This window comes from Spermophilus citellus (genome assembly GCF_964194105.1).
Source record: "Spermophilus citellus genome assembly, chromosome: 5".
NCBI classification, from domain to species: Eukaryota; Metazoa; Chordata; class Mammalia; order Rodentia; family Sciuridae; genus Spermophilus; species Spermophilus citellus.
In genome coordinates this window covers 113,262,246-113,289,124 of record NC_138186.1, presented here as the reverse complement: position 1 = coordinate 113,289,124, position 26,879 = coordinate 113,262,246, and the positions used below count along the sequence as shown (strand labels likewise).

Sequence of the window (26,879 nt, the reverse complement as noted above, 5' to 3'; positions counted from 1 at the left end):
TCCCGTATGTTAGTAATTTGAGTTCTCTCTCTTCTTCGTTAGCATGGCTAAGGGTCTGTCGATCTTATTTATTTTTTCGAAGAACCAACTTTTAGTTTTGTTAATTTTTTCAATAGTTTCTTTTGTTTCAATTTCGTTGATTTCCGCTCTGATTTTAATTATTTCTTGTCTTCTGCTATATTTGCTGTTGTTTTGCTCTTCCTTTTCTAGGGCTTTGAGATGAAGTGTGAGCTCATGTATTTGTTGGTTTTTTCTTTTTTGGAGGAATGACCTCCAGGCGATGAATTTCCCTCTTAAAACTGCTTTCATTGTGTCCCATAGATTCCGATATGTTGTGTCTGTATTTTCATTTATCTCTAAGAATTTTTGATTTCCTCCTTTATGTCTTCTGTAACCCATTGATCATTCAGTAACATATTGTTCATTTTCCATGTGATGTAGGATTTTTCCTTCCTTCTTTTATCATTGATTTCCAGTTTCATTCCATTATGATCAGATAAAATGCATGGTATTATCTCCACCCCTTTATATTTACTGAGGGTTGCCCTATGGCATAATATATGGTCTATTTTTGAGAAGGATCCATGTGCTGCTGAGAAAAAAGTATATCCATTTTATGATGGTTGATATATTCTATATATGTCAGTTAAGTCTAGGTTATTGATTGTGATATTGAGTTCTATAGTTTCTTTATTCAACTTTTGTTTGGAGGATCTGTTCAATGGTGAGAGAGGTGTGTTGAAGTCACCCATAATTATTGTGTTGTGGTCTGTTTGATTCTTGAACTTGAGGAGAATTTGTTTTATGAACGTCGCAGCACCATTATTTGGTGCATAAATATTGATAATTGTTATGTCTTGTTGGTGAATGGTTCCTTTTAACAGTATATAATGTCCTTCCTTATCCCTTTTGATTAACTTAGTCTTGAAGTCGATTTTATTCGGTATGAGAATGGCCACCCCTGCTTGCTTACGAGGACCGTGTGCGTGGTATATTTTTTCCCAACCTTTCACCTTCAGCCTGTGTATGTCTTTTCCAATCAGTTGTGTCTCCTGGAGGCAACATATTGTTGGATTTGTTTTTTTAGTCCATGTTACCAGCCTATGTCGCTTTATTGGAGAGTTTAAGCCATTAACGTTTAGAGTTACTATTGATATATGGTTTGTACTGCTAGCCCTGTTTGATTATTTGTCTTTTTTTTTTTTTAATTTAGTTTGTTTCTCCATGATTAGCTTCCCCCCCCCCCCGCCCCCGCCCTCTGTCATTACAGAGGCACTTCCCACTGATGGTTTTGGTTGTTGTTTTTCATTTCTTCCTCGTGTAGTGTTTTGCTCAAGATGATTTGCAATGCTGGTTTTCTGGCTGCAAATTCTTTTAACTTTTGTTTATCATGAAAGATCTTTATTTCGTTGTCATACCTGAAGCTTAATTTTGCTGGATACAGAATTCTTGGTTGGCATCCATTGTCTTTCAGTGTTTGAAATACATTGTTCCAGGATCTTCTGGCTTTCAGCGTCTGTGATGAAAAATCCGTTGTTAACCTTATTGGTTTACCCCTGAATGTAATCTGCCTCCTTTCTCTTGTAACTTTTAATATTTTCTCTTTGTTCTGTATATTGGCTGTCTTCATAACAATGTGTCTTGGTGTTGGTCTACTGTGATTTTGTGTGCTCGGTGTCCTGTATGCATCTACAATTTGTATATTCGTTTCCTTTTTTATTTCTGGAAAGTTTTCTGTAATTATTTCATTCAGCAGGTTACTCATTCCCTTGGTTTGAATCTCTATACCTTCCTCTATCCCGATGACTCGTAAGTTTGGTTTTTTTATGTTATCCCATATCTCTTGGATGTTTTTCTCGTGATTTTTTACCAGCTTTTCTGAGTTGGCTAGACTCTTTTCAAGATGATATATTTTGTCTTCATTATTTGACGTTCTGGCTTCTACTTGCTCCACTCTGTTAGTGATACTCTCAATTGAGTTTTTAATTTGGTTTATCGTTTCCTTCATTTCTAGAATTATTGTTTGATTATTTTTTATAATCTCTATCTCATGATAAAGATGCTTAACTTCTTCTTTTATCTGTTTATGTAATTCATTCTCAATGTGTTCTTTCGCTGCTTGAATTTGCTGTCTTCTATCCTCTTTAAGGTTCCATTCCATCTGTCTAAGGTGTTCCTTGAGTTCTTTATATGACCATTTTTCTGAAGACTCTAGGTCCTCCTGAATATTTAGGCTGTCCTTCATTGTTTGTACTCCTTTTCTTCCTTGCTTTTTTATGCTGCTCATGTTACTTCTTGTTCTGTTTGACTGCTGAGTTACTGTTTACTCTTATAAATTTATTTGATGCTTGGAAGGAAAGATATTAGAAGGGAAGGGAAGAAGTCACTAAAGAGAATGAGAGTAGGCAGGTAGAATTCAAGGAATGGGGAATAAGAAAATTGAAAAGAAATGAAAAGACAAAAGAGAAAAAAAATAGAAAATAAAGAAAGAATTTTTTTTAAAAAAATAATAATGATAATAAAAAAATGAAAATTAAAATTTAAACAATAATAATACAATTAAAAATTTAAAATAATTAAAAACATTTAAAAAAGTTAAAGAACAACAACAAAAAAAATGAAAATGAAAGAAAAAAACCCCAAATTTAAAAAAAAAGAATAATAATAATAAATGCAGTCATAGAGTTCGATTAACTTCTCTTCCAGTAGGTGGAGCTGTGCCCACTGGGCCCAGCTTCTCCTCTCAATAGGTGGGAACCAATCACTGTGCAGCAGCTCTTCCTCCCAGACTGGGCGGGTCTCCAATCCTGAGTGTCTAGGGCCTTCTCTTGTGTTTCCTCAAGCCAGGCCCCGCTCACCTGTGTCGCTCACCACAATACTAGCTACACGCCAGGTCTGCTGCTCCTGAGAGCCCTGTTTTCATGAACGCCTGGGCACACTCTCCCTGTTTGCCTCCCTCAGACCCTAAGTTTGTAGAGCTTGGGGCTGAGAACCCCCAGCGAATTTGCTTGCCCTCCGGTAGCCACGCCCCCGGTAGCTGGTGCAAGAGACCTCAGTTGTCAGCACTGGTGGGAGCAGTAGCCCGGAGTTCCGCGCTGTGAGTCCCGCACCATGGTTTGGCTATCGTGCTCACAGGAGAGCTGGGAGGGGCCCTTAAGGTTTCCCCGCTGTGTGGAGAGGGATGGCTAGGGGATTACACACCTGTCGCCACTGCTTTCAATGAAGTTATCTCCTCCGTCCGTGATGTCAGTTCTCTGCCATGGTGGTATCCCATGCAAATGGTGACCGTTCTTTCCCTTTGCCGGGTGACCAATGCAACGGGTGGGTCCTGACTGTCTCTCCCAAGCCCTGTTTCAATCCTGTGGCCACTGCCTATGAAGGCTCGGTTGGCTTTTACCTCTTACTGGGCCAGGTCTTTGCCTCCTCCTTAAGAAGTTCCTCTTCATCTTGACCTTCATGCCTCATCTTGCCCCATTCTCCATATTAGATTCTCCTCTACATAATCCCCCTCACATTATACACCATCATGGTGACCTAGAAAGGGGCTAATTCCTTTATGCAACTCAGGGCCTGTCCTGGAGTTAGTGCAGAGGTAATCCACAGACTAATCACATGCCTGTAAGATGTGGTACCCTAAGAGTCTCTGTGTCTTGGTAGCAATCTTATCAACACTGGCAAATGTTCATTTCAATCCTCAAATGTACATTGAAACTTTTTAAGAACTTGAATCGTCCAAGGAGAAGGTCACATCCGGCGCTGATCAGTGGCGTCCCTGTGAAGCCGGCCAAGAAACAGCCCCGAACATGCTCTCTGGGCAAAACCCGCAGCCACACCACCTCCTCAGGCCCCAGGGGCCGCCACCAATGCCACAGATGTCTCCACACGTGCGCTTCATGCACTTTAAAAAGAGATAGCAGTATACATTGAATGAAACAGGTGAATACTCCCTAAACTCAAGGAAACTTTTTTTGTTTCCTTCCCAATGTCCTTATCTTTCCCCTTTTTCACCCTGCTCTCATTTTATCAGTGTTAGGAATTAGAGAAGAGAATGCAATACATAGAGATTGGGATTCCAAAAGGAACATGGTGTGGAGGTGCACTAGGCCCTCAAAAACAAGATTCTAGACAGTGTAGCCATGAAGGAATATGAGAACACAAAGGAGAAGCATCTGAGAAACCCTCAGTGGCTATGTGAAGACGCAAAAAGAAAAAACAAACTGTGTCTCTTACTGTGTGCTCACAAAAAAAGATCAAAATTTTGTGACCTCAAAATGTAGGGGGGCATTTCTCCCCACCAACAAGCAAGCAATCTGTCTGCAGTGGTTTACCAGCTGGACGTCTTTCAATTCAATTCAGTTGTGACCCCCATCTTCCCAGAGATAGCATCAGATCCTGCAATCAGTCCCATGAGATTGCCCCCACTTAAGATCTAGTCACAAGTCCAGACTCTGGATTTCTGACTTACTGGCTATCAATTGGGGTTCCCACTTCCCACTCATTGTGTTCAGTTAATTTGCAAGAGTAGCTCACAGAATGGAGAAAAATACTATACTTAAATTTGCTAGTTTATTTTAAAGGATATTTTAAAGGAGACAAGCAGCCAGGTGAAGAAATATAATAGAGAGTGAGATCTGAAAGGGTCCCAGTGCAGGAACTTCTGGGACATGGAGTTGGACTTTGTTAAACTCCTGGCCTGTTTTTGTTCACCTTTCTGCAAGCCTCCACCTGTTCAGCTGTTTGGAAGCCCTTTGGGGGCTTGCATAAGCATGGTTGACGCATGGACAACCATACACAAATGTGACTGGGTAAAAGGGGTGTGATGTAATGATACCAGGGGGGAAACACAGCGAGGCCTGTCTGTTCAGATTCTTCTTGGCCTCTCTGTGCAGCATTCCTTCCTTGAGGGTTTGAGCAGGACTGAAACAGGGCGCCTGTGGTTAACTGTCAGAGAATTTCTTTGTGGCTAGCACAAAGGCAGGAAAGTAGGGGAAGATAAGAATGTATTTTTAGTTTTTATTATGATCCCCCTTGGTGAAGAGAAAATCTCATCCCTATGACCTGCCTTGGAGAGAAAAAGGAACAGGGGAAAGGAGGGCAGGAGAAGGTCAGAGAGAGAGAGACAGAGACAGACATATACAGACTGGTTTCTGAGACCTAAATGCCCCAACATTATAACGAAAGATTTTGACCTTTATCACTCTGATGCTGCTTCAGAAACCAGGGACAAAAGGCCCAATAATTTAACCTTACTGTTCTAATTATTTAGATATTACAAGGGCTAAGGGAGTTATGAGCCAGAAACCATGGACAATATCAATCTTTCTTTTTCTCTCTCTCTCACACATGCACACACACACACACACACATTCATATATACATATTTTACATATAATATATCTATAGATTTTAAATATATGATGTATATCATAATATCACAGCTTAGATGCATTCAGATTGTCAGAGCCTATTTACAGAGTAAGCCAGATCCTAGCCTGTCTTCCAACATGGTCTTTCTTGAATTACTGACAATCGACTTCTCTGCTTCCTAGGGAGGCTTTTGTGCAGCTTAAATGAAGAGACTGACACAGGGCTACCACCGATAAATGTTAGTATAATTGTTTTCCAAATTGTTCTCTTTTTTTCTTAAGTCTTCCAGAGAAACTTTAAGATTATTGTGTCATGATATGAAATAAATCCATCTGCTGTAACTGTGTGTAAACACAAATTTTCTTGGGACTCTATCTCTTGGAGTCACAAAGGACAGACACATTTTTTACTAAAGTTATTCTGAGGTGCTTTATGAGTGAATGTATCAGAGAAGCAGAACCAGTAGTTGGTGTATATTAAGAGATTTATTATAAGGAATTGGCTTATGTGGAGAACAGTTGGACAATTCTGAGATCTGTAGGGCCAGCCTTCAGAAGGATGGATAGTCTGGTACTATTGTCCAGAGGTGGAATTTCCTCTTCTCTAGGGAAGCCTCAGATCTGTCCTTGAGGCTTTTTCACTGATTGGCAGGTCCAGAGGGATAATCTCCCTTGCTTAAAATCAACCGATTGTGGATTTTAATCACATCTACAGAATGTCTTCACAGCAACACTTAGGTTACTGTTTGATTGACTGGAGACATCAGCCTAGCCATTTTGATAGCAAAAAGACCATCCCAGTGAGCTCATGGAAAACCACCTGGAAAGTAAGAGCCAACACATCTTATGATACTATCCTGGTTTCACTTTTTCCCAAGGTCACTAAACTGACAGTGTTATAAGTTCACTGAGGCATTTGGGAAAGTAGGTCATGTCCTGAGGATAAGAAAGCAGAATTGGGAGTGGATAATGGGAGAGGTGGATTTGAAGCTGGTCTGCTGGACACTAATTAATCAAGAGCCTTCTCCAGTAATAGCTGCCAGGTTCCAGGTACAGTGTGGGGCTTGTCATCTCTCTTAAATTATTGCTTTACTAGCATTAAATTTGTGGATAACAAACCTCAGAGGAGTTATTCTTTTGAATGGCAGTCCTGGGATTCTGGAAACAGTTGTAAGGATTGACCTAGCAGGGGTCACTTTTGCCCTTGGGTTCAGAAATCAATAGCACAGGACAAGATTAAGAGAGATCTTGTTTGTTAATTGATCACTGGTTCATTATGGGTTGGTAATGTGATTATTATGACTGTTTAAAGAAACAAGTACAATTGTCCCTTGGCATCCATGGGGGTTGGTTCCAGGACCCTTGGCAGATGCTCAAATCCCTTATATTAAATGGTATTGTATTTGCATAAGCCCTACACATATTCTTCTGTATCTTTCACATCATCTCCAGATTACTCATAATAGCTAATACAGTGCTGTTACATTAGTTGCTATGCTGTACTGTTTAGGAAATAACGACAAGAAAAATGTCTGTACGTGTTCGGTACAGTTGCAATTTTTTTTTCCAAATATTTTCAATCTGGCTGGTTGAGCCAGAGGATGCAGAACCTGCAGATATAGAGTACTAACTGTACTGTATGTGTTTAATTATTGAAGAGATTAAGTAAATTTAATCTCTAAAAGGGGGTCTAAAAGAAGACATTGTAGATATACAGTGATCATTAAAATTATTCAGATAGTTCCTGTCAATTATAGTTGGGTATCTTGGGACAGTAATTACTACTAAGCTTTAGGTTATATTTGAATTTAAATCTGTTCCATCACTCAATAACTGGTGACCCTGGAAGTTTGTTTTCCCCCTCTCTTAAGATGCCCATGTGTGCAAATAGGAGAATAGTGTCTGCCTCACAGAGAATTGTGAAAAATGCTGGAAATGCATAGAGAAGGGCTCAGCAGACTTCCTGGCCCATAGCAGGTTCTCAAGTATTTCTTCTTTATTCCTTGTTTTTTTTCCCCTTATCTGAAAGGGGAATATTTGGAAGCATCACACTTTTGTTTTAGATTACAAAGAAAAGGAAATTGAGGGCATCCTTTATTTTTTTTTAATTTCAGTTATCAAAACTGCTCTTAAAAAAAAAGACAAAACTGCTCTAAATACAGGCTTTGGTATTAACTTGCAAAACCAGATTCATAATTAGAAGAGTCCTTTAATCAGGGAGAAACAAATACGTGCTCCTCCAGTGGAGACCATGTGGGAGTATGTCTCACGGTACAGGTTGAAAATTGACAGCTCAGGGGTTACGTGCCCTGCTGTGAGAGTGTCCACCTCCCTCTTGCTATTTCCTTACTTGCTCCCCATTTTTATTATCCTTTTTAAATGAAGGCAAAGGGTAATTAGCCTTGAACTTAAATTCATGAACACAAATGTCAGATGAGTTAGTTAAGAGCAGCTGATGAATGAAAATTAAACCCCATGTCATGAAACCTCTGCTTTTTATTACTGAATCTGCACCATTTTTGATAATCCTAGAGTCTTTCTGTTCTGACTTTAATCTTTTTTCCCTTAAAGGCAGGGAAAATTATCAGCATTTTTCATCTAGATTAATTCTTTATTAATACACCACAAAACTGCATAGGTGGCTCTTTCCTAACATGTTTATACCTTTGTGTCTCAAGAAAACCTTCTACCCAGATGCCTTTTGAAATGAGAAGCACAAAATAAGTGTCCAGGAGCAATTTAATGTCATAGAAAAAGCACAGAGAGAGCAAAGCTCCATTATTATAGGGATCCATCAAATCTTGGGGTCTCATAAAACTAGAATCATTTTGTCATATAAGTTTGAATTGCTGTTCTCTCCCATGCTGTCCATCCTACTAGCTGCCTTATGAAGAGGGCAGGTTTCCTGTTGTCCTTTGCCTCTCTTGGGAGAACTTTACTTCTGCTGTTTGCAGTGCTTTACCTCAGGATAATCTGAAGACATTGGTTGCATAGTTAGTAGCTGCAGTTGCTCCTTTTCCTTGCCTGGTCTGAACAGGTGCTTCCCGTGGCCCACCGTATGTGCACCGCTCCGGAGAAGTGATATTAAGCTTATTATCTGGGGCTTAGAGGTTTATGTATGTTTTTAACTCTTCGAAACGGTTGACAGCAGGCGCTCTACAAAGAACATTCCCTTCTTCTCCACTGGCTAACATAGAAGCTTGTTTGCAGTGGCCTCATTCTGCTTTGGGATGCAAGGTGTCTGCCTCTGAGGTTCCTAGGTGCCCTTGTGGTTTTGGTAGACACTTTTCTCTATGTGTTGCCCTTTCCTCTCCCCCACTGTGCTCAAAATCATTTGGTGTGTAGATCTGTGCACCTCATGGGCCCAGGGACCAAATCTGTCTTGTTCTCTGTGGAGACCCCAGTGCCTAGTGGTAGGTGTGCACCAGCTTGTCCCTTAGTGATCTTTGTGTCCAGATGGCTGCTTTATGAGCCATCCTCCTTTATACCTGTTAATTAATTTACTTGTGAGCATTTTTTGTTTTTTTTGCCCTTTCTAAACCCTGAGAGAATGGTGTGTTGCAGACCGTGTTTCGGTCCTATGTTTTGTATGAGCATATTTTCTGCTTTTTATTTTTCTGTTGTTTGTTTAAAATCAAAAGTGAAGAAGTATCAAGATATAACTAAGGATACCAGGCTATTATTATTATTATTATTATTCAGGAAAAAAAGTCAGCTGAATCTTGACTCTTCTGATTCTTAATATGATTGATGCCTGCAGATGAGTGGAAAGTAATCATCCCCAACCTTGCAAGAAAATGATATCTGTCTTGATTTTTTTAGTTATATTTTTCTCTACTTTTCTAAATTAAATCATTTATTTTGGGAAAAAAACACACATACTTTGTTTCCTGAGGTTGCTATAAATAATCCTATTTTGAATATGTAAAATTGCTTCATATACTTAAACTAAATTTAGAATTAATTTCCACATATTTTCTACCTTACATTTAAATATCAGGCCTCAGAGCTATCTCTTATCTCCCAAATATATGAACATTTAAAAGTTTACATGAAAATTTAAGTGAACTTATACTTTAAAATATAAATATATTTATAAGTATATGAATATATTCAAATTAGGCATAAGTTTCTAAGTATTTGTATTAGAAAAGTAGAAGATACTACTAATTCTTTTAAAATTTAAAATTGGTTCCATTTGTTGTCTTTAATTATAGACAACTATAGGCAAGATTAGTCTAAGATCTGGAACTGTGTTTTATGTTGTTAGGGAGCAGACGTGTTTGGATGCCCTCCTGTTGGGCACCGGAGATGATAGCAGCCATGGTCCCTGTCCTTCCAGGGCTCCTGCCCTATGGACAGTAGCATGGAACTTGTCAGTGCCGGATTCTGGGGATTGTCAGAGGTGCTGTGACTCTATCTGCAGCCCCAGGCTCAGAGGCAGGACATCTCTAAACTCCCTCTCTGTTTTCTTTCTTGTAGTTTTCCTTTTCTCTTTGTTTCTTTCTTTTTTTTTTTTGCAGTTACTTTATTCAATTACTTTATATCCTACTTTATAGGATAATCAGCAGCAAAATAGAAGCTGTCCATTTGTCTCTGTGTTGAATCGATTTGAAATTATGACCCAGGTTTTGAATAGAATCCGTAAGAGGCAATTGTTAGGTGAAGAGAACTGAATAAATCTGAGGTCCTTCTTGCTATTAACTCGACACACTTCTTCAACAGGCCTGAAGTGGTCTCTGCTCCCATCACAGCATTAATGAAGTGACTTGGGAAGGAAGGGGGTTGCTGCTGCTGCCTGGTTTCTATAAGTACACCCTATACTGCATCCAGACTTTCACTCACCTGTCTCTCTGATTTTTCCTTTTTTGCTGCACATTTGATCACTTCATATTGATTGGTACTTTCCATGGCTTTATTTTAATCCTTTCATGTCAATAAAGAAAATTAACTCTCTCCTGCAAAAATTCATCTACACTAAATGGTAGCATGTAACCATAAAAGAAAATTCAGTATTTGTCATCACTGGCTAATACAGGGGGGTGAGCTCCTGTTTTTAGGTAGTGGAGATGATATTGACCCTGTAGTTCATGTCCCGTGGGGTGGGCATCCTTTGGGAGTAGAGTGGGAAACAGGAGATATACCTTCAAGAAGTTGTAAGCAAATGAGCTGTTCTAAGCTTAGCATGTCATCTGAATGTTAAAAGCCAGGCCAATAGGGGAAGAGGACTCCTGTGAGAAGTCAGGGAGCTGGTAGAAAACGTCACGGCTTCCTGAGTGGGGATGCAGATGCAGGAAAAAAAAGAATTAGAACACCAAAAGACTGCATGAAAATAAGAATTAAAATATGAAATTTGATATAAAAGAGAAAAATACTAATGATAACATTAATGCTTTTGTGGGGCAGGTACTGGGATTGAACTCAACTCGGGGGCACTAGGCCACTGAGCCACATCCCCAGGCTGCCCGCCCCCACCCGCGCCCTTTTTTTTTTTTTTTTTTACTTAATTTAGAGACAGGGTCTCACTGACTTACCTAGTGCCTCAGTCTCCTGAGCCACTGGGATTACAGGCATGCAACACAATGCCCAGTGACATTATTACTTATTTTTTAAATTATAAAGACTTTTTCTAGATTAGATTTTAAAAGTTTACTCTCAGTAAATCCTTCTCTTTAGAACCATCACATTCCATTTACTTCTGTCACTTGAAGAATACTGTGGTTATCTGGAATAATGGTACCTATTTGCATGGAACATTCCCTGTGTGCCAGGTTCTGAGCTATGTGTGTTGATAATCCATTCAGTCTCAGCAAACTGTGAGGAGCACGGGTTACTCTCCCCAGAAAACCAAGCTGTGAGCCCAACTAGCTTTCCCAGTGCCATTTAAAGATTCGGATCCAGGCCAGTGTGGGCCCCAGCCTGGGTTCTAATCATTACTGTGTGTCAGAGCAGGACAAAGGAGGACCTTCCGGCCAGAGGACAGCAGCCTCTTGCCCCTCAGTCCCCACACACCTTGAGTTTGTTGTATTGTGATGTGTCAAGCCTATATAGTTGTTATAAAGTATAAAAAGCACTAAAGTACTATTAAGAGAACTTCATCATTTTCTATGAAAAGCAGTTAATCTCCTTGATGATTTTCAAAGAAAGGAATGAAAATATGTCTTTGCTCTAGGAAAAGCCTAAGAGGATTTGTTTTAAGCTAATCACTCGGTAAACAAATCAGTCCCCACCAAGAAGCAGCTTTATAAAAAGCAAGTTTAACTTTAATGTGGAGAGGTTCAGAAATTTAATTCTTTTGGCTTCAGAGTGAATAGTGACACTTACAGACAAAACAACTTCAGAGAAAATGGGCAAAAAGGGAAAGGATTACAAAGCTAAGCCATGACTGTTTGTTTCAAAGCAATTTTTCTGTTTTCCATTTAAAACAACATGGTTCTCCCTTGTGTAGCAAAAATGAATGAGTCTCATTGTCCCATTGAAATACCTTTTCTCATCAATTATTTCTTTATCAAAACCCAGAGGCGGTATTTCAAAGAGCAAAAGGATTTCATGAGCTTTTTAAAAAAACTTCCTGCCCCGTGAGGGCCTACATTTTGGACTGTATATCAGATTTTATGGCTTGCTTATTCTGAATGAGCTTTTGACTCACAGTATGAATTTATAATTGAGTTACTGCTTCAGAATTTGGTAACAGAAAATGACCAGAGTGAAGTCTTGGTGTTCATTGGAACTTGATTACTTAAATACCTGTGCCACATCTTCAGAGGCATCTGTGTATTCAGCAGTCCTGAATGAAATTTCTACCTGATTTTGCCTCTGGTGCATACTTGTGGTATTTAGTATACACTAAATACCACTGGCTGCAAGACCATTTTAGGCAGAAACCATTAGATGGTTAGTAAGTGAAATACGGGTTTCACATCAAGAAATGCTTTATTGTCAGGAAAATATTTCAGGAATCTGACATTTCACTGAACTAAGATTTTGTGTCTACAAATGTCATGGTTGATAAAATTATGTTTCATCATCCTTATTATAAACAAATGAGCCTTTCTGATTATCTTAAATCTTTGCATGGCTTGATCCTGTTTTATGTTATTGTTCTTTTAAGGTATGGAGTTTATTGTTAAAGCCTTGTTGTGTGTGAACTAAAATTTAATTTACCTTTGAGTGGATCACCTGCTGAGTAGTCTTTTGAGGTTAGTAGTTTGAAAAAAAAAATACAATTGTAACTCACATGCAAAGTTTAGCCGTTTATGAAAATTGATTTAAAAACTGTTTCTGGTAATTGGGCAGATTCAATATTCTGAATAATCTCCCAGTGGAAATAGTTGAAATGATGTAAAATGTCTATAAAGTATGTTTCCAAATGCATTGCTACTTTCGCACAAAATAAAGGAAACCATAGAGACCAAAACCAGAATGAAAGCAGGGAATTTAGGATGGAAGGTGGATTGTCCCAGTGGTTCTGCTGGGGCCAGCTGGATGGGAAATTCGGCCCATGTTTCTCCATGGTTGAGATTCTAATGAGAGGCGCCGTCAGCATGAAGGTGGTTGATAAATAAACCTGCAGTGTCAGGGCAGGAGTGTGCAGGGTATAGTAAGGAAACTTGCCTGTCTTCACCTTGGCCCTAAGGACAGATGAGGGAAGACCAAATGTGAATTTTCCTCCTAAACCATGAGAGCAGTTGTGTGCAAGTTAGTCAAACTGATGGTGCCTGTGAGGTCCCCAAGTCTTCAAGCCAAGAATTAAATTTAACGTGCTCCCGGGTTGGCTGCATTCCAAGAGGCAAGCTGAGGCAAATACAGATCTTCTCTGGAAGAGTGCCACTTCAGCCCAGGCCTCTAAGAATTCCCACAGATAAGAGTTTCAAGGGAAATCAGCAGTTCATATTTAAAAGCCTAAATCAGACAAAGACATTCACCACAAGAGATAGAATTACCAGGAGCACCAGACTGGAATTATCAGATTCTCAGTATAAAATAAATATGTTAAATATACTTTTTAAAAAATAAACAGTATAATGCTGCTGTAAAATAAACAAGAAGTAAGCTTGGAATCAGAACAAGAAACAAGATATCAAGAAGACTGAACAGAAGAGATTAAACATAGCTAAAGAGAGATTTAGTGAAATAGAATGTAAATATTAAAAAGTACCTAGAATGTTGCCCACCAAGGATGGAAAAACATGTTATTAGTCATGAATAAGAACAAACTCCTTTCAGACATGATAAACTAAACATTGGGACCAACCAGTCTGCAGAGGACAACTAGAAAAGCTCCCCACCCACCCCCATCCCAAAAAATGTTTGAGCACTTAACAAAGCAAAAGAGAAAGTGAATAATAATTGGTCTCAGGTAGTGCCATGAGAGTGATGTAGTTATCTTCATATCAAAGCAAACATATCTAAGTAGAGATAAAACTTGATAATCATAAAAGGTTCAATTCAGTTTTATTTAAGTATAATATTTCTGTGTATATCTAGCAGCATAATTTCAAAATGTAGGGAGCAGAGATGAATAGACATACAGTTATAAGAAGACAAACCCACAGTTGCAGAAGGGCATTTTCTTTTTTCTTTTTTCTTTTTTGTTAGAAATTTATAGTTATATATTTGGGTTCATCCCGACAAACTCATACCTGCAAGGAAACAGATTTCAGTTCATGATTTCCCACTTTCCCCTCCATTCTCCCTCCTCTTTTCCATTCTCCTTCCTGTACTCTATTTGACTTCCTTTTGTTCATCTATTAATTTATATTTGATTCTTTCTATATATATCCTATCCTTCCCTCCCCCTTTCCTTTATTTTACTCTAGCTTCTGCATATGACAGAAAACATTTCAACCTTTGAGTTTCTAAGTTTGGCTAATTTCACTTAGCATGATGTTTTCCATTTCCATCCATTTACCAGCAAATGCCGTAATTTCATTCTTTTTTTTTTTTTATGAATGAGTAAAACTCCATTGTATATATATGTATACACACATGCATACAATATCACAATTTCTTAATCCATTCATCTATTAATGGGCATCTCGGTTGATTCCATAATTCAGCTATTGTGAATTGTCCTGCTATAGACATTGAGGTGGCTGTATTGCTGGAGTATACCAATTTTAGATCTTTGGGGAAAATACCAAGGAGTGGGATAACTGGTTCATATGGTGGTTCCGTCCCTAGTATTCTGAGGAATCCAAACTGCTTTCCAGAGTGGTTGTACTAGTCTATAGTCCCACCAAAAATGTACAAGTTTACTTTCTCACCACAACCTTGCCTGTATTTATTGTTGTTCACATTCTTGATCATTGCAGAGGGGCATTTTTTAAAATAAGCTATGACAGAACAAATGGCCAAAAAGAAATCAGCAAATACTTGGAAGATTTGAACACTATAATTAACAAATGATCCAAGAGGCATATTTAGCAAATCATATCCAGTTATCACAGAACAAACCTTCTTTGCAGTTGTACACAGAACACTTAAAAAACAATTTTTAAAAAAATTAGGTCACAGAGCTTTTCTCAATAAATTTAAAAAGACTGAATTAATACCAAGTGTTTTTTAAGCCCAGTAAGATTTAGCCAACAGTTAATAGCAATAACCAAAAGATGAATAATCTCATAAACATAATGTCAAGTGAAAGAAGTCAGATGCTAAAGAATATGAATTATGATTTCATTCTATATAAAGTTCAAAAATGAGGCAAAGCTCTGGTGTTTATGGATGCAAATGACGACAGAAAAGGTACAAAGAAAAGTGAGAAATTCTCAAAGTCAGGAGGATGGTTTCCTACTGGATGTGAAGGACTTGATTGGAATATCAGGGTGTAAGAGTTTCCTCCTTTTATGAACAAAAATGTAATAATTTTCCTTCTGTATGTTCTCCCAGAAGAAATTTAGAATGATGATGTCAGATTCCCTATAAATCTCATCTGGATTTTGATTAGAATTTAAATTTATACATTTCCTCTGAAACTATCTGCACCTTTGAAATGTTGGGTCTTTCCATTTAGGAATATGGTATACATTTCTAGTTATAAGTGTTCTTTTTTTTTAATTTTTAAGTTTTCTTAGAAAAATTTTAGAGATTTTTTTTTATATAGACTTAACATTTCTTGTTAAATGCATTCCTAGGTGTTTTATATTTGCTTCTGTTGTAAATGAGGTATACTCACCCCCATTTTCTAATTGCTTATTGCTAGAATGTAGAAAAGCTATAGTGTTTTATTGGGGGGGGTATTTTATTTTATTTTTTAAACTACTGGTCTTTCTTAGACTCAGTTCCAATCTCTTACTTAGAAATAATTTGCATTTTACTATGGAGTTAAGTACTAGTAGTCATGGTTATAATTTTCACATTCCATTAGTATTTCTAGTTGACAGTTGAAAAGAAATGAGTCTTAGTAGGGGATAAAAAGATGACTCAAAGACACACAGCTAAATATTGAGAGGACTGGGTTGTTTAGTGATTCTGGGGATTTGAACGTAGGGCCTTGTGAGTCCTAGCTAAGTGCTCTACTAGTGAGCTCAAGTCCCAGCCCAAAAGCTGGGGTTTTAACTGTAACATGTGTGACACAGAACTCTCTATGGTAAAATTGTATTTTCCCTAACAAGTTTTATTAAACAACATATTATATAAAGATATGCTGTGGATGTGAATGAGATCATGAATGTAAAGTACTCAAGAAAGACACAAGGAATGTAATTGAACTATCCAAGTTAAAGTAGCAATTTCACTGTGAAATTGAAAGGCGATTAGAGATACCTCAAATCTATCTTGGCCTTTCAATAGTTTAAAGTCAAAGAACTTTCTTGTTTATAAAATTTTTGAGAAATTCTCTGATTGTTTATGTCAGATACATTTTGAAATCAATGTCTTCCCAGTGGATTGGGGTAGGGGAGGTTCTTTCTCTCCCCTCACCGCTAGCCTATTCAGGGGCCCCTTTCCTCTTTCTCGTGCCTTAGAACTTCCAGATATCATCTCTGCCTCGTGTTCTGAAGATAGAAAACATCCCCCCTCCATATACAAACCTACATCATTGTTTGACATTGGGATGGTGATGGGAGTGTTTTGTTCTTCACCAGGAATCCTTAAGTGGGTGAAACTAATCGACAACTTTGAAGGAGAATATGACTATGTCACTAACGAGGGGACAGTGTTCACATTCAAGACGAATCGCCATTCTCCCAACTATCGCCTGATCAACATTGACTTCACGGATCCTGACGAGTCTAAGTGGAAAGTGCTTGTTCCCGAGCACGAGAAAGATGTCTTGGGTAAGATCACAAGCCACTTGAAATTCGTGCTTTGTTTTTGGTGAGAACACTAACAGGTTGGTGCATCTCATTCTCTGGTGACTGGTTACAAGGTAAAGAACCTTTGACCTCTAATCAGGAATAAATTATCTGAATAGTACATCCAAATCCTTGCTGTGTGACACCTTGGTAGCTTACTATGAGATCATGTGGAAATGCAGAGTAAAAATCATAAAGAAGTGTTACTTTTTTTAAATAGCAGTTTTCTTTGTTTTCTTATTGTCTGATGATAATCACCAACATTTAATTTCTTGAACTGTTTAGGTTCACAACCCTGGGCTTTAAGCTTTTGAATAATCTTCTGCTGTTTGCATTATACCTGTTGTTGATCTGCAGATGGGTTTACAGCCCTCTTATTAGAAAATAGACTATTGTCAGATTTAATTGAAAACCATTGTAATTACTGTTTTGTGTACTGAACCACATTAACCTCTTGAGAACCTCCCTTCTATATTAGTTGTGTCCCACAGTGCCTTTCAATCCCCTTTTATTCATTTTCTCTGATTTTTCCAAAATGATATGCTGTTCTATAAATTATTTATTGCATGAAAGCTTAATTTGGTTAGAAGATTGACTAACTTGGGAGCTTTTTTTTTTTTTTTTTTTTTTTTTTTTTTGAAAAAAAATACAAAGGGGAGTTAAGTATTCTTAGGCCAACACAGCTTATTTGTTGCATGTGAACTTCTACTGATGGACCAAATGAGAATACGAGGACCATTCTGAAATGCAAAAGTGTATGTTCTATAATTCGGAAAACACATACCCAGCCTGCATAATGCTCTGTGTCAGAACAAGTAGTCCTGCTGTTTGGCTTTCGTGAACAAAAGTAGAGTGTTGAAGTCAGGCAGGTCTAGGTTCGTGTCCTGGACTCAAAAGGGACTCTTTCTAACTGGCTGACGGTGATGTGTTCTCTGTGCCTGGCAGGTATTTAGTTTTGCCATTGCTTGGAGTGAACAGCAGATGATTACAGCTGACTCTCAGGGTCACCTTTTCCTGTGGGCACTTACTGCTGGGCCCTTGTTTCCACAATTCTCTTGGTTCTGGAGGAAGCATTAGTTTGCCTGAGCTTCTCCTCAGCCCTGGGTATCTGACCATACCCTGCCACCCTCTTGCACTGAGATCTCACAACCCTGCAGCCAGTTTTATTAGAGAGGACCCAAAACAACCATTGCCTGCTTGTTTCTACAAAGTCCCCATGTGCAACCCCAAGGCTGCAGACCATCCCAGGCTCTTCTTCTATTGTTAGCCAGCTCTTCTGCCTTCTAGATTTCCAGTTCATGTCCCCATCATTTCGCTGGTTTCAGTGAGGCACCAGTACTTTCTCTCTCTCAGGCTGGGGTCAGTAGAAGGGAGTAATCCTGCCACTCTTTCCCCAGTGGGAAGGAAGACGTGTGGCAAGTGCTCGCTCTCAGCAAATCATCTCATCTATCTCCTGAAAACCTTATTTACACTCTGACCCATTTTTGTATTTGGATTAGGGTCCCATGAGTCCTGGAATAAGTCAGTCACTCTGAAAGGCCCATGGCTTTTTCCACACTGAGGCAGGAATATTCCCATAAGTATAGTCACAGCCAGCCCATAGCCAGAGCTCCCTGAGAGCCAGACTGCACTTGGCTCCAGGTGCATTGACGCTTGCGTTGGTGGGGTCAGATAGACTAGGGTGATATAAGTCTCCATGTAAGTACCCTGGTGCTTTGTAGGTGCAAATCAGGTTGGAATAGTGATTCCTATAGCGCAAGCCATCTTGGATGTTGTAAATATTTCCTAAGGCATCTGAATTTCTGCCACCTAAAGCTTAAAAGGGGATTTTTAACTGCCTTAAGGTGGCATCCTCTCTCATTGGTTGATCTAGTGAAATGCAAATTAATTGTTGGAGTTGGGAGGGGTGATTTTTTTTTTTAACCTTCCTCTGAAAGGTTATAAGTTCTTTAGACCGGAAAGGGGAAATCTTCAATATTCACTAGAACTCATCAACTCAAAAGAGAAGCACAGTTGAATTTGCTATATATCATTAGCACAGAATGCCCTACCGAGAATAAAAACTAGAGATGAGTCATAAAGTACAGCTATAAAGTCAGAGCTTTTATTAATGACAGTCTACAAATCTCCTTGTCCTTTTCTTATTCTCTGCTTTGTAATTCTGATGTACTCATAGTTAACACAGATTGACTCTTCTTTGACAGCTGTGATTTACTTCAGTTTTTTCCCATACTTTTCTCTCTTTAAAACATTAAGCCTTGTGGGGCTGGGGTTGTAGCTTAGTGGTAGAGCACTTGCCTAGCATGTGGGAGGCACTGGGTTCGATTCTCAACAGCATGTACAAATAAATAAAAGTCCAAAAAAATATTTAAAAAAAAAACATTAAGACTTGTGAAATGTATTGCTTGATTCAGGTGCTCTTAAAAAGAAAGCCCTGTTAGAGAATGAGCAAATTGCCTTGGGTTGTGAGACTGCTTTATATCCTCACTTGAGGAAAAGTTTGCCTTGGTTCTTCAAGCAACCCCAGATTAGGAGCCCTGGTGAGCTGAGAGTTCCCTCTGGGGAATGTTCATGTGGGTAAATGATAACATTTTAAGTGTGAATTGCTGGTTTCTTGGGTTGTGAAAGCAAACAGTGTCAAGAAGCCCACCATGAAACCCAAGAAAGGCTTTTCAACATGTTTGAACTGCTCCCTGCAGCCCTAGCCTACTTCCAGGTGACAGCATCCCTCCCTCTGGATGGCCTGCCCTACCCCAGGCTGAGCTCTGTGCCTGCAGTCCTATTTTCCCCTTTTCTCATCCCCTCGCTGACCTCTCCCGTCCCAGGAGCACTGTCCACTGAGCACTGTCAATGCCCATTGCCATCCTGGGAGTTGAGGAGAAGTCATTTCTGTACCCCACTCTCCCATCCCTGCAGTCAGCAAGGCCTGATGATTCTTCTTGGGAAGTTAGTGCCTTTCAGTTCTGTACTTCCCTGTGAAGGCTTTATCCCCAGAATTCTGACTGTCTTGTTGTACTAGTGTTCACACTACCCTCCATCCTTCTGTAGACTTCCATTCTGCATTCAACTGTCAGATACTTACATCCTTGGAGAGGGACATCATGGTACACAACTATAATCTCAGCAACTCAAGAGGCAGAGGCAGGAGGATCACAAGTTTGAAGCCAGCCTCAGCAACTTAAGTGAGGCCTTGTCTGAACATAAAAAGGGCTGGGGGTATAACTCAGTGGTAGAATACCCCTGGATTCAATCTCCAGTACCGTTTAAAAAAAAAAAAAAAAAAAAGACCAGCTCAGGCAACATAGGGAGATCAAGTCACAAAAAGTAAATAAAAAGACACATCCTTTATGAATTTGTCTTTACTTATGTTGCCGTTCTGTTCAGTAGCTCCTCAGTAACAGCTGACTGAACTCCCCTCTACCTGCCATCCACATGCCCCATCATACCTCCACCAGCATCACCACCCACCACGGAACTGAACAGCTTACTAGTCTTCCTCCCTTCTAGCTTCCCAGCTGCTCATTCATTCATTCATCATTCTTTCCTCTCTCTCCACTCTGCCTTTCTTTCCTTGAGTCTCATGCATTTCCATCACCTTGTCCCCTAGAAAGGTATCCTTTCCCTGTTAACCCCTCTGACACCCCACCCCCATGTCTACACACCTGTACTTAAGATAGACTTCAACCCTGCTTAAGGATTTACTTACTTTGGGCCCTCAATAAACCACTTACTTTTGGTCTACATTTTACTACTTGTAAGTGTCTGGGTATCTGATATAAACCAAGGACTTCATACATTCTTGTCAAATCATCAACCCTTTCAAACATGACTCACCATTCAGTTTTTGTTCTTTCTACCTCACCCCACAGCTTGATGTTGGATACAAAATATGTGGGAAGGTATGCTAGTCAGCTTTCCATTGCTATGACATAATACCTGAAAGAATCAGCTTATAAGGATGAAACGTTTGTTTTGGCTAATAGTTTAGTAGGTTTCAGTCCATGGCCACTTGACCCTATTGCTTCTGGCCTGTGATGAAATAGCACATCATGGTGGGAGTTCATGGAGAGAAGGTTGCTCACATCATGGTAGTCAGGAAGCAAAAAGAGAAGGAGAGGCAGTGCAGTATCCCCTTCAAGGGCACACCCCAAGGACCTGAGTCCCTATCATTAGGCCCCACCTCAAATTCCACCACCTCCTAACAGCACTACAGACTGGGGACCAAACCTTCCACTATGAGCTTTGGGGGACATTTATGCAAACCATAGCAGCAGGGTTGTTTGTCATCGCAAGCCCTGACCCCAGGTGGAGGATGTTGTTTCCTCTGAACATATCCGTTATAATCACTTATTAGAGAAATCGGCTGAAACTAGATGAATGGTTAAAATCAATTATAAAATGACTCTTGCATGTCTCTTTGCTTCAGTAGCACCATGGAGAGCTCTAGAACTGTGCTGTTCAATTAATTAATAAATCTTTCACTTATTTTCAAGTAATTGGATTTTTCTCCTCCCTCTGTGCCTTTTCAGAATGGGTAGCTTGTGTCAGGTCCAACTTCCTGGTCCTGTGCTATCTCCACGACGTGAAGAACATTCTGCAGCTGCACGACCTGACCACCGGTGCTCTCCTCAAGACCTTCCCGCTCGAGGTCGGCAGCATCGTGGGGTACAGCGGACAGAAAAAGGACACTGAGATCTTCTACCAGTTCACTTCCTTCTTATCTCCAGGTGAGGGTCTCTTCACCACTAGTCACTTGAAAAAAAATCAGACAAGGGATTTCTTTTGGTAAATGGAAATACAATGCTGTTATTGCAAATCACACAGGCTGTGTTGTAGCGCAGATTACTTAATGGGAATAAAAGAGTAAAAATAGATGCTCAGAACAAAGGAAAATGTGAACACCTAAAAGTGCACCCTCACAGAGCTTGTATTCTGAGTCTGTTCTTCTGGGGACGGGAACAACTATTGTTCTAAGTTGATTAAAAATTGGTGCCAATACGTATCGCCCTCAGTTCAGCCTTTTGGTCTATCCAGTCCACAAGGACACAGAGTGCAGGTAACAAAAATAAAACATAATACCTGTAGCCCCCCAACATTATTAAATCTGGCAGTTGGTAAACTGATTTAAAATATGCTTCTAGTCTTAACCTTATGAAAAAAAAAAAGTGTGTTATTTTGGTTCTAGTGGGAAAGGAAGTACACTTGTAAGATTTTTTTATTTTGAGACAAGGTCTCAATAAGTTGCCTAGGCTGGCCTCCAACTCATGATCCTCTACCTCAGCCTCCTGAATAGCTGGAATTACAGGTCTGCACCACCACACCTGGCTAAAAGAATTTTCTTTTTCAAGTTTTTAAAAAGTTGGCCACGTTCATTCTGCTTTGGTTTTTTTTTTTTTCCTCTACCACTCCACTGTACTGTTGGTATACAGTCACAGCTGTACACATTCTGTGATTTGTCCCCAGGAGTCTGGCTTAGTTGGCAATTTACAACTGACCAGGCAGATCCTGTCTTAAAAGCAGTCTGGCTGAAAAATGTCTGCACTTTCCTTATTTATTTGTCGAGCTCCTTCGGCACTTTTTGTCCCACCCGATTTTGTTGCAGCCGTTGGTTCATTAGAATATTAGGCAGTTGCAGGAGAGAGTTCGGCAGGTGCAAGTACCTCCGTACTCCTCTGGGATTTGGCCAGATCACAGTAATGCCTCATCCACTTTTCCTTTGAGCCTCTGAGTCACAGAGCTGGCAATGGATGAGAAATCTTATCGTGGTGACAGGTTGCTGTCAGGGTTATTAAAACCAAGAGAATGATGTTCTGTAAGTAGGTCTGAGAGTAGACCTGGCAGGCTTTGCTTTCCCAAACACCTTTCAGAAGATTGGGGGGGCGGTGGCTGGGAAAAGAGTCCCAGGCATGTGGAAACCATGCCCAAGGCCTGGAGTCAGAACTCCCTGTCTGGCTGTGTCCCCCACCCTCTCTTCCCTTTTCTCCCTGGAGCCTGGAGGGCAGCAGCAGCCAGTGAGCAGACGGAAGAATCCATTTTCTCCAGATGACCACACTCACCCCACTGCTGCAGGGGCCACATTTATCTCCTCAAACTCATATTGGTTCCCAAAATTTTACTTTGGAAAAATCTCATATCTTGAACGGTTTAAATGAATAAAGAGCAAAGAAGAGCACAGGCCAGGAGAGAGGGGGTGACTCACCTGCTGTTAATGAAAGCCAGCATCCCCAGAGGCCTATAAAACTCCTTCAGTGACCCCATGTGGCCATTTAATTCAGGGACAAGCTCATCATAACCTAGGGGAAGAAAGGGCTCATTGTCCTAGTATAAAATGATGGGTTCTGTGCAAGCAAAGAAATATTACCCCTGACTATGGCTGTGAAGTCTGGAAGGAGAAGTGTGTTCCTGGTTCTGTAGCACCAGGCAGCTTCCGAACAAGCCTTAATTTGTTACTGTAATGCTTGTTTTGTCTCCTTTGTCTCTTCGTCATTTTGCCTCCATCTTTCTCTCTTTTTCTTCTTAAATGCAACTTGTTATCGAAAACCAGAGAAAGGGGCTTTCAGACTCAGACCTTCTAAGGTGAAAAGGAAAAAAAAGTCAGATAAATCTATCGCAGAAAAGGAAGAATTGTCAGTGTGTATATATACACGTCATGCACACACTTGCTGGCCTCTGAAGATTAGCCGTTCACTACAGTCAACAGCAGAGACACGAATTATAAGTAAAGCCTCAGGGTCACAAATAAGTATAGCCCCAGTTTCCCGCTGTGAATATGAGGTACATCTGGCAGGTGCATGCCAGCTAATCTTGTTTCCCATGGAGGTACATGGAGAAGATGCATCCTGAGCCAAGGCCATTTGTGACTTTTGCACCTTAAGTCACACTTGGGAGAAAACAGGCAGCCAGGGCAATTTGTAGCATGATGCACTGATTCTCTGTAGCTCAAACCTCTTAGCAGTTGAACTGATTAATTCTGTGCTTGGGGAACCCTGGGGGTTGCCCAAGGTTAGCTCCAGAGAGCTGTGCCTCTTTTAATAATCCAGGACAGGAGTGCCACAGGCATGGCTCTGGGAGGCAGGGATGAAATCTAAAAAGCCTTCACAGGCTGTTTGGGAAAGACAGGAACTTTTTAGGGGACTTGTTTTCTTTTAATAGCATTAAACCCAAACTATAATCGGATAAACTGGTGTCTACAGACCTCCCTTGCCTTCCCTCCACATAGCAGCTTTCAAGACCCTCCCTGGTTCTTGTGCACTTCCCCTAGAGTGCCTCCCTCCTTCCATTATTTCAGATTATATTAGGGACATGCCAGCTGATCTACCTGCCTCCGTCCCACTGCCAGAATGGCCTTGTTGAAGTGCTGTTTTCATCTGGAATCATCTCAAGTCTAGAGATGACTTCTGGCCCTAAGGAAATTCCATAATTCAATTTTCTCTTTCAGCCTTAAACCTTGACATTTGTTGCCCAGAGAGCATCTAACTGGTTCTGTTCTTCATGATTCTACAATGTTTCCTTCAAACTCCATCTTCTTTGTTTTTTCCCCCATAGAGCCAAATCAGATAGGACACCAGCATCAGCAGGTCACAGTGCTTCAGTTATGGTGTGGATGTGCAGTGGGCTAGCCTGGGCTAACCCAGGTGGATTGATACATATAAAGCTTTAGTAAAATGTATTAAGGACTGGTTCCTTCAGGTTTAACCCAGTCTTCCTCCAGGACCCATTGTGTACCCTTGCACAGAATAGAAACAGTATTTGACACCCTTTCTTTGAATAATGATCAGCCCCTGTTATTTGTTTACTTCCTGCAGCTGTTGGAGTTGACATCTTAACCTTTCTAGATAAACAAGCATGAAGAGTGCCATCTCCTATTCCTTATCCTTCATTAAGGATTTGCATTCTAGTACTTGGGTGACTTGGGTGAGGTCACTGAGCCAACAATTCTGGCTCCTAAGTTCATTTTCTGAACTACAGTTTGTGGAAAGTCGCAGCTGAATCAGGTGCTCAAATGGCACATGCGTGGGCTGCACTCTGTCTTCTTTTTGTTTGTTTGGAGACTTTCTTTCAAGGATTTAGGTGCTTTTTGTGTTTGCGATGGGTCCTAGGTACTGATCAAAAAGCTCTTGAAAATTAAAGTGTGTCTGAAGAGAGCCTTTTGCTCTCCAGATTACATTTATACAGTCAAGAACAGTGTTCAGTGTATGTAGTTAATCAGCCTGCGGCGCAGAGTGTGCTTGGAGGTACGTTACATATAAAGCTGTATTCTAACGAATATCCAAATATTTTTATTGGTGCATTATAATTGTACGTAATAGTGGGATTTGTTGTTGCATATTTGTATATGCACACTGTATAGCAATAGAATCTAGCCAATATCATTCCCCAATATTTCCCCTTTCCTTCTCCTCCTGCCCTCAGTCTCTTTCCTCTACTGTACTGATCTTCCCTCAATTTCCCTTTACCACCACCTTTCTTTTCCTTTTTTCCTCTCTAGCTTCCACATATGAGAGAAAACATATCCTTGACTTTGTGAGTTTGGCTAATTCCACTTAACGTAATGTTCCCAAGCTCCATCCATTTTCCTGCAAATGACATAATCCAAATATGACTTAAATTAAGAAAGTCAATACTTTAGTCATGTTATATGTCTTCTTACTGCCAGTGTTAACCAGACATCTAATTTTAGTAACCTTGAAATAGTTTATAAGCAGGAGAATTGAAATACATTGATATAGACTAGCTGTCATGCTGTTAATGAATATAAATATATTACTCCTTGCCAATGGGGGGCAGAGTATTGTTTCTTAGCTGTTAGTGAAGTACATACACAGAGGAGTTGGAAGAAAGAGTGTGTCGCCATTTTAATGCATGATCAGTCAATTTAAATGTGCCCCGGGGGAGTACCGTTTGGTTTCTAGTTTTCCAGCAAGTACTGGGATCACAAAATCAATTTTTCATATGCTTGACAGCATATGTTTAAAGCATTATGTGGGAAAGTACTGTTTTCACACCAGCCACTCTAATTCTGTTTCCTAAACCACAGCAGTGCCATTGTTTGCAGACATTAATGACTCATCTTACTTATTGTTTCTTTGATTTCGTTCTTAAATGTTAGAGAGTAGCATTATATTCAGGAAATGCAATTTTAATTAGTGGTTAAATAAGCTGAAATTTTTGGTGTATATTAATCACTTTGTGTTGCTACTGAGATCATCAAAATTGAAAAAGCAGTTCCAAAGTGACTATGATCACCTTTGGCCCCCTCTGCTATCCCTATGTGTGTCCCAGGATAAGTTAAATGGCAAGTAGCAGGAGCCTCAGGGTACTCTTTGAGAGACTCCTGACTGGTTGTTAATCTTGGGCAAGTCATTGGAGTTTTCTGTCAATTGCCTTTTGAGCAGAAGACCCCAGGTGAAGTTTCTGGGGTTTTTTTGTCTTGCACTTTTAAGTGACCTGCTTGGAGAAAATATGTTAAGTTTCCACAGTTGGGTGTTTTACCCTTTCTTGTTTTGCAAAGTGCATTAGAATCTTCTGTGGTGTGTGCTCAGGGTAGTGTTATAGAAGGAGGGGTGGCATTCAAGGGTAAGGAGGAGGGTGAACTCTCACAGGACACCCCTTGTGCCAATCTCTGTTGTCAGCCCTTTCTGGAACAGTGACCCTTCTGTTTCAGTAGTGATTGACTGGGACCCTGAGTCTTCTCCTGTCTTGCCTTGCCTGGCACACAGTTGTGCTTTGTGGCCCTCATTGCCCTTGTCTCTGTTGGTGAATCTTGTGGACTAATCTAGGACTTCTCCTTTCAGGCATCATTTATCACTGTGATCTTACCAAAGAGGAACTGGAGCCCAGAGTTTTCCGAGAGGTGACTGTGAAAGGAATCGATGCTTCTGATTACCAGACAATCCAGGTATGGAGATTCTGATCTTATTACTGTGAGAGTTGGGAGATGTGACTTGGGGGCTGGGCTGTTCCCACTCTACTTTGTCAGAAGCCACAGAGGTAATCCATAGTAATATAGACGACAAATATCTTTGGAGCCCCTGCTGTTTCCGGGCATTGAGCCAGATGCTGAAAACTCAGCAGTGAGCCTGGCATAGTCCCTGCCCCTCTCAGAGCTTATGGGTTCTGCTCTTGTGGCTGCTATTGACAAGAAGCCAAGTTCTTTGTCTCGGGGCTCTTATTGCAGTAGCTATCAAAGCAACACCGTTTGTCTATGTCTGTCTAC

General features: G+C 40.1%; 1 protein-coding gene across 2 annotated transcripts in view; it reads left to right on the top strand.

Annotated features, from left to right (window-relative positions):
* Positions 1–26,879, top strand: part of PREP (prolyl endopeptidase) — a 119,185-nt gene that overhangs the window by 55,600 nt on the left and 36,706 nt on the right. Inside the window, exons 8-10 of one of the 2 annotated variants that reach the window (XM_081294370.1) lie at positions 16,334–16,645; positions 21,193–21,390; positions 26,458–26,561. In XM_081294370.1, the coding sequence (XP_081150496.1) occupies positions 16,334–16,645; positions 21,193–21,390; positions 26,458–26,561 (614 nt within the window). The remainder of the gene's footprint in view (positions 1–16,333; positions 16,646–21,192; positions 21,391–26,457; positions 26,562–26,879) is intronic. The other variant, XM_081294371.1, reaches the window with a different exon arrangement.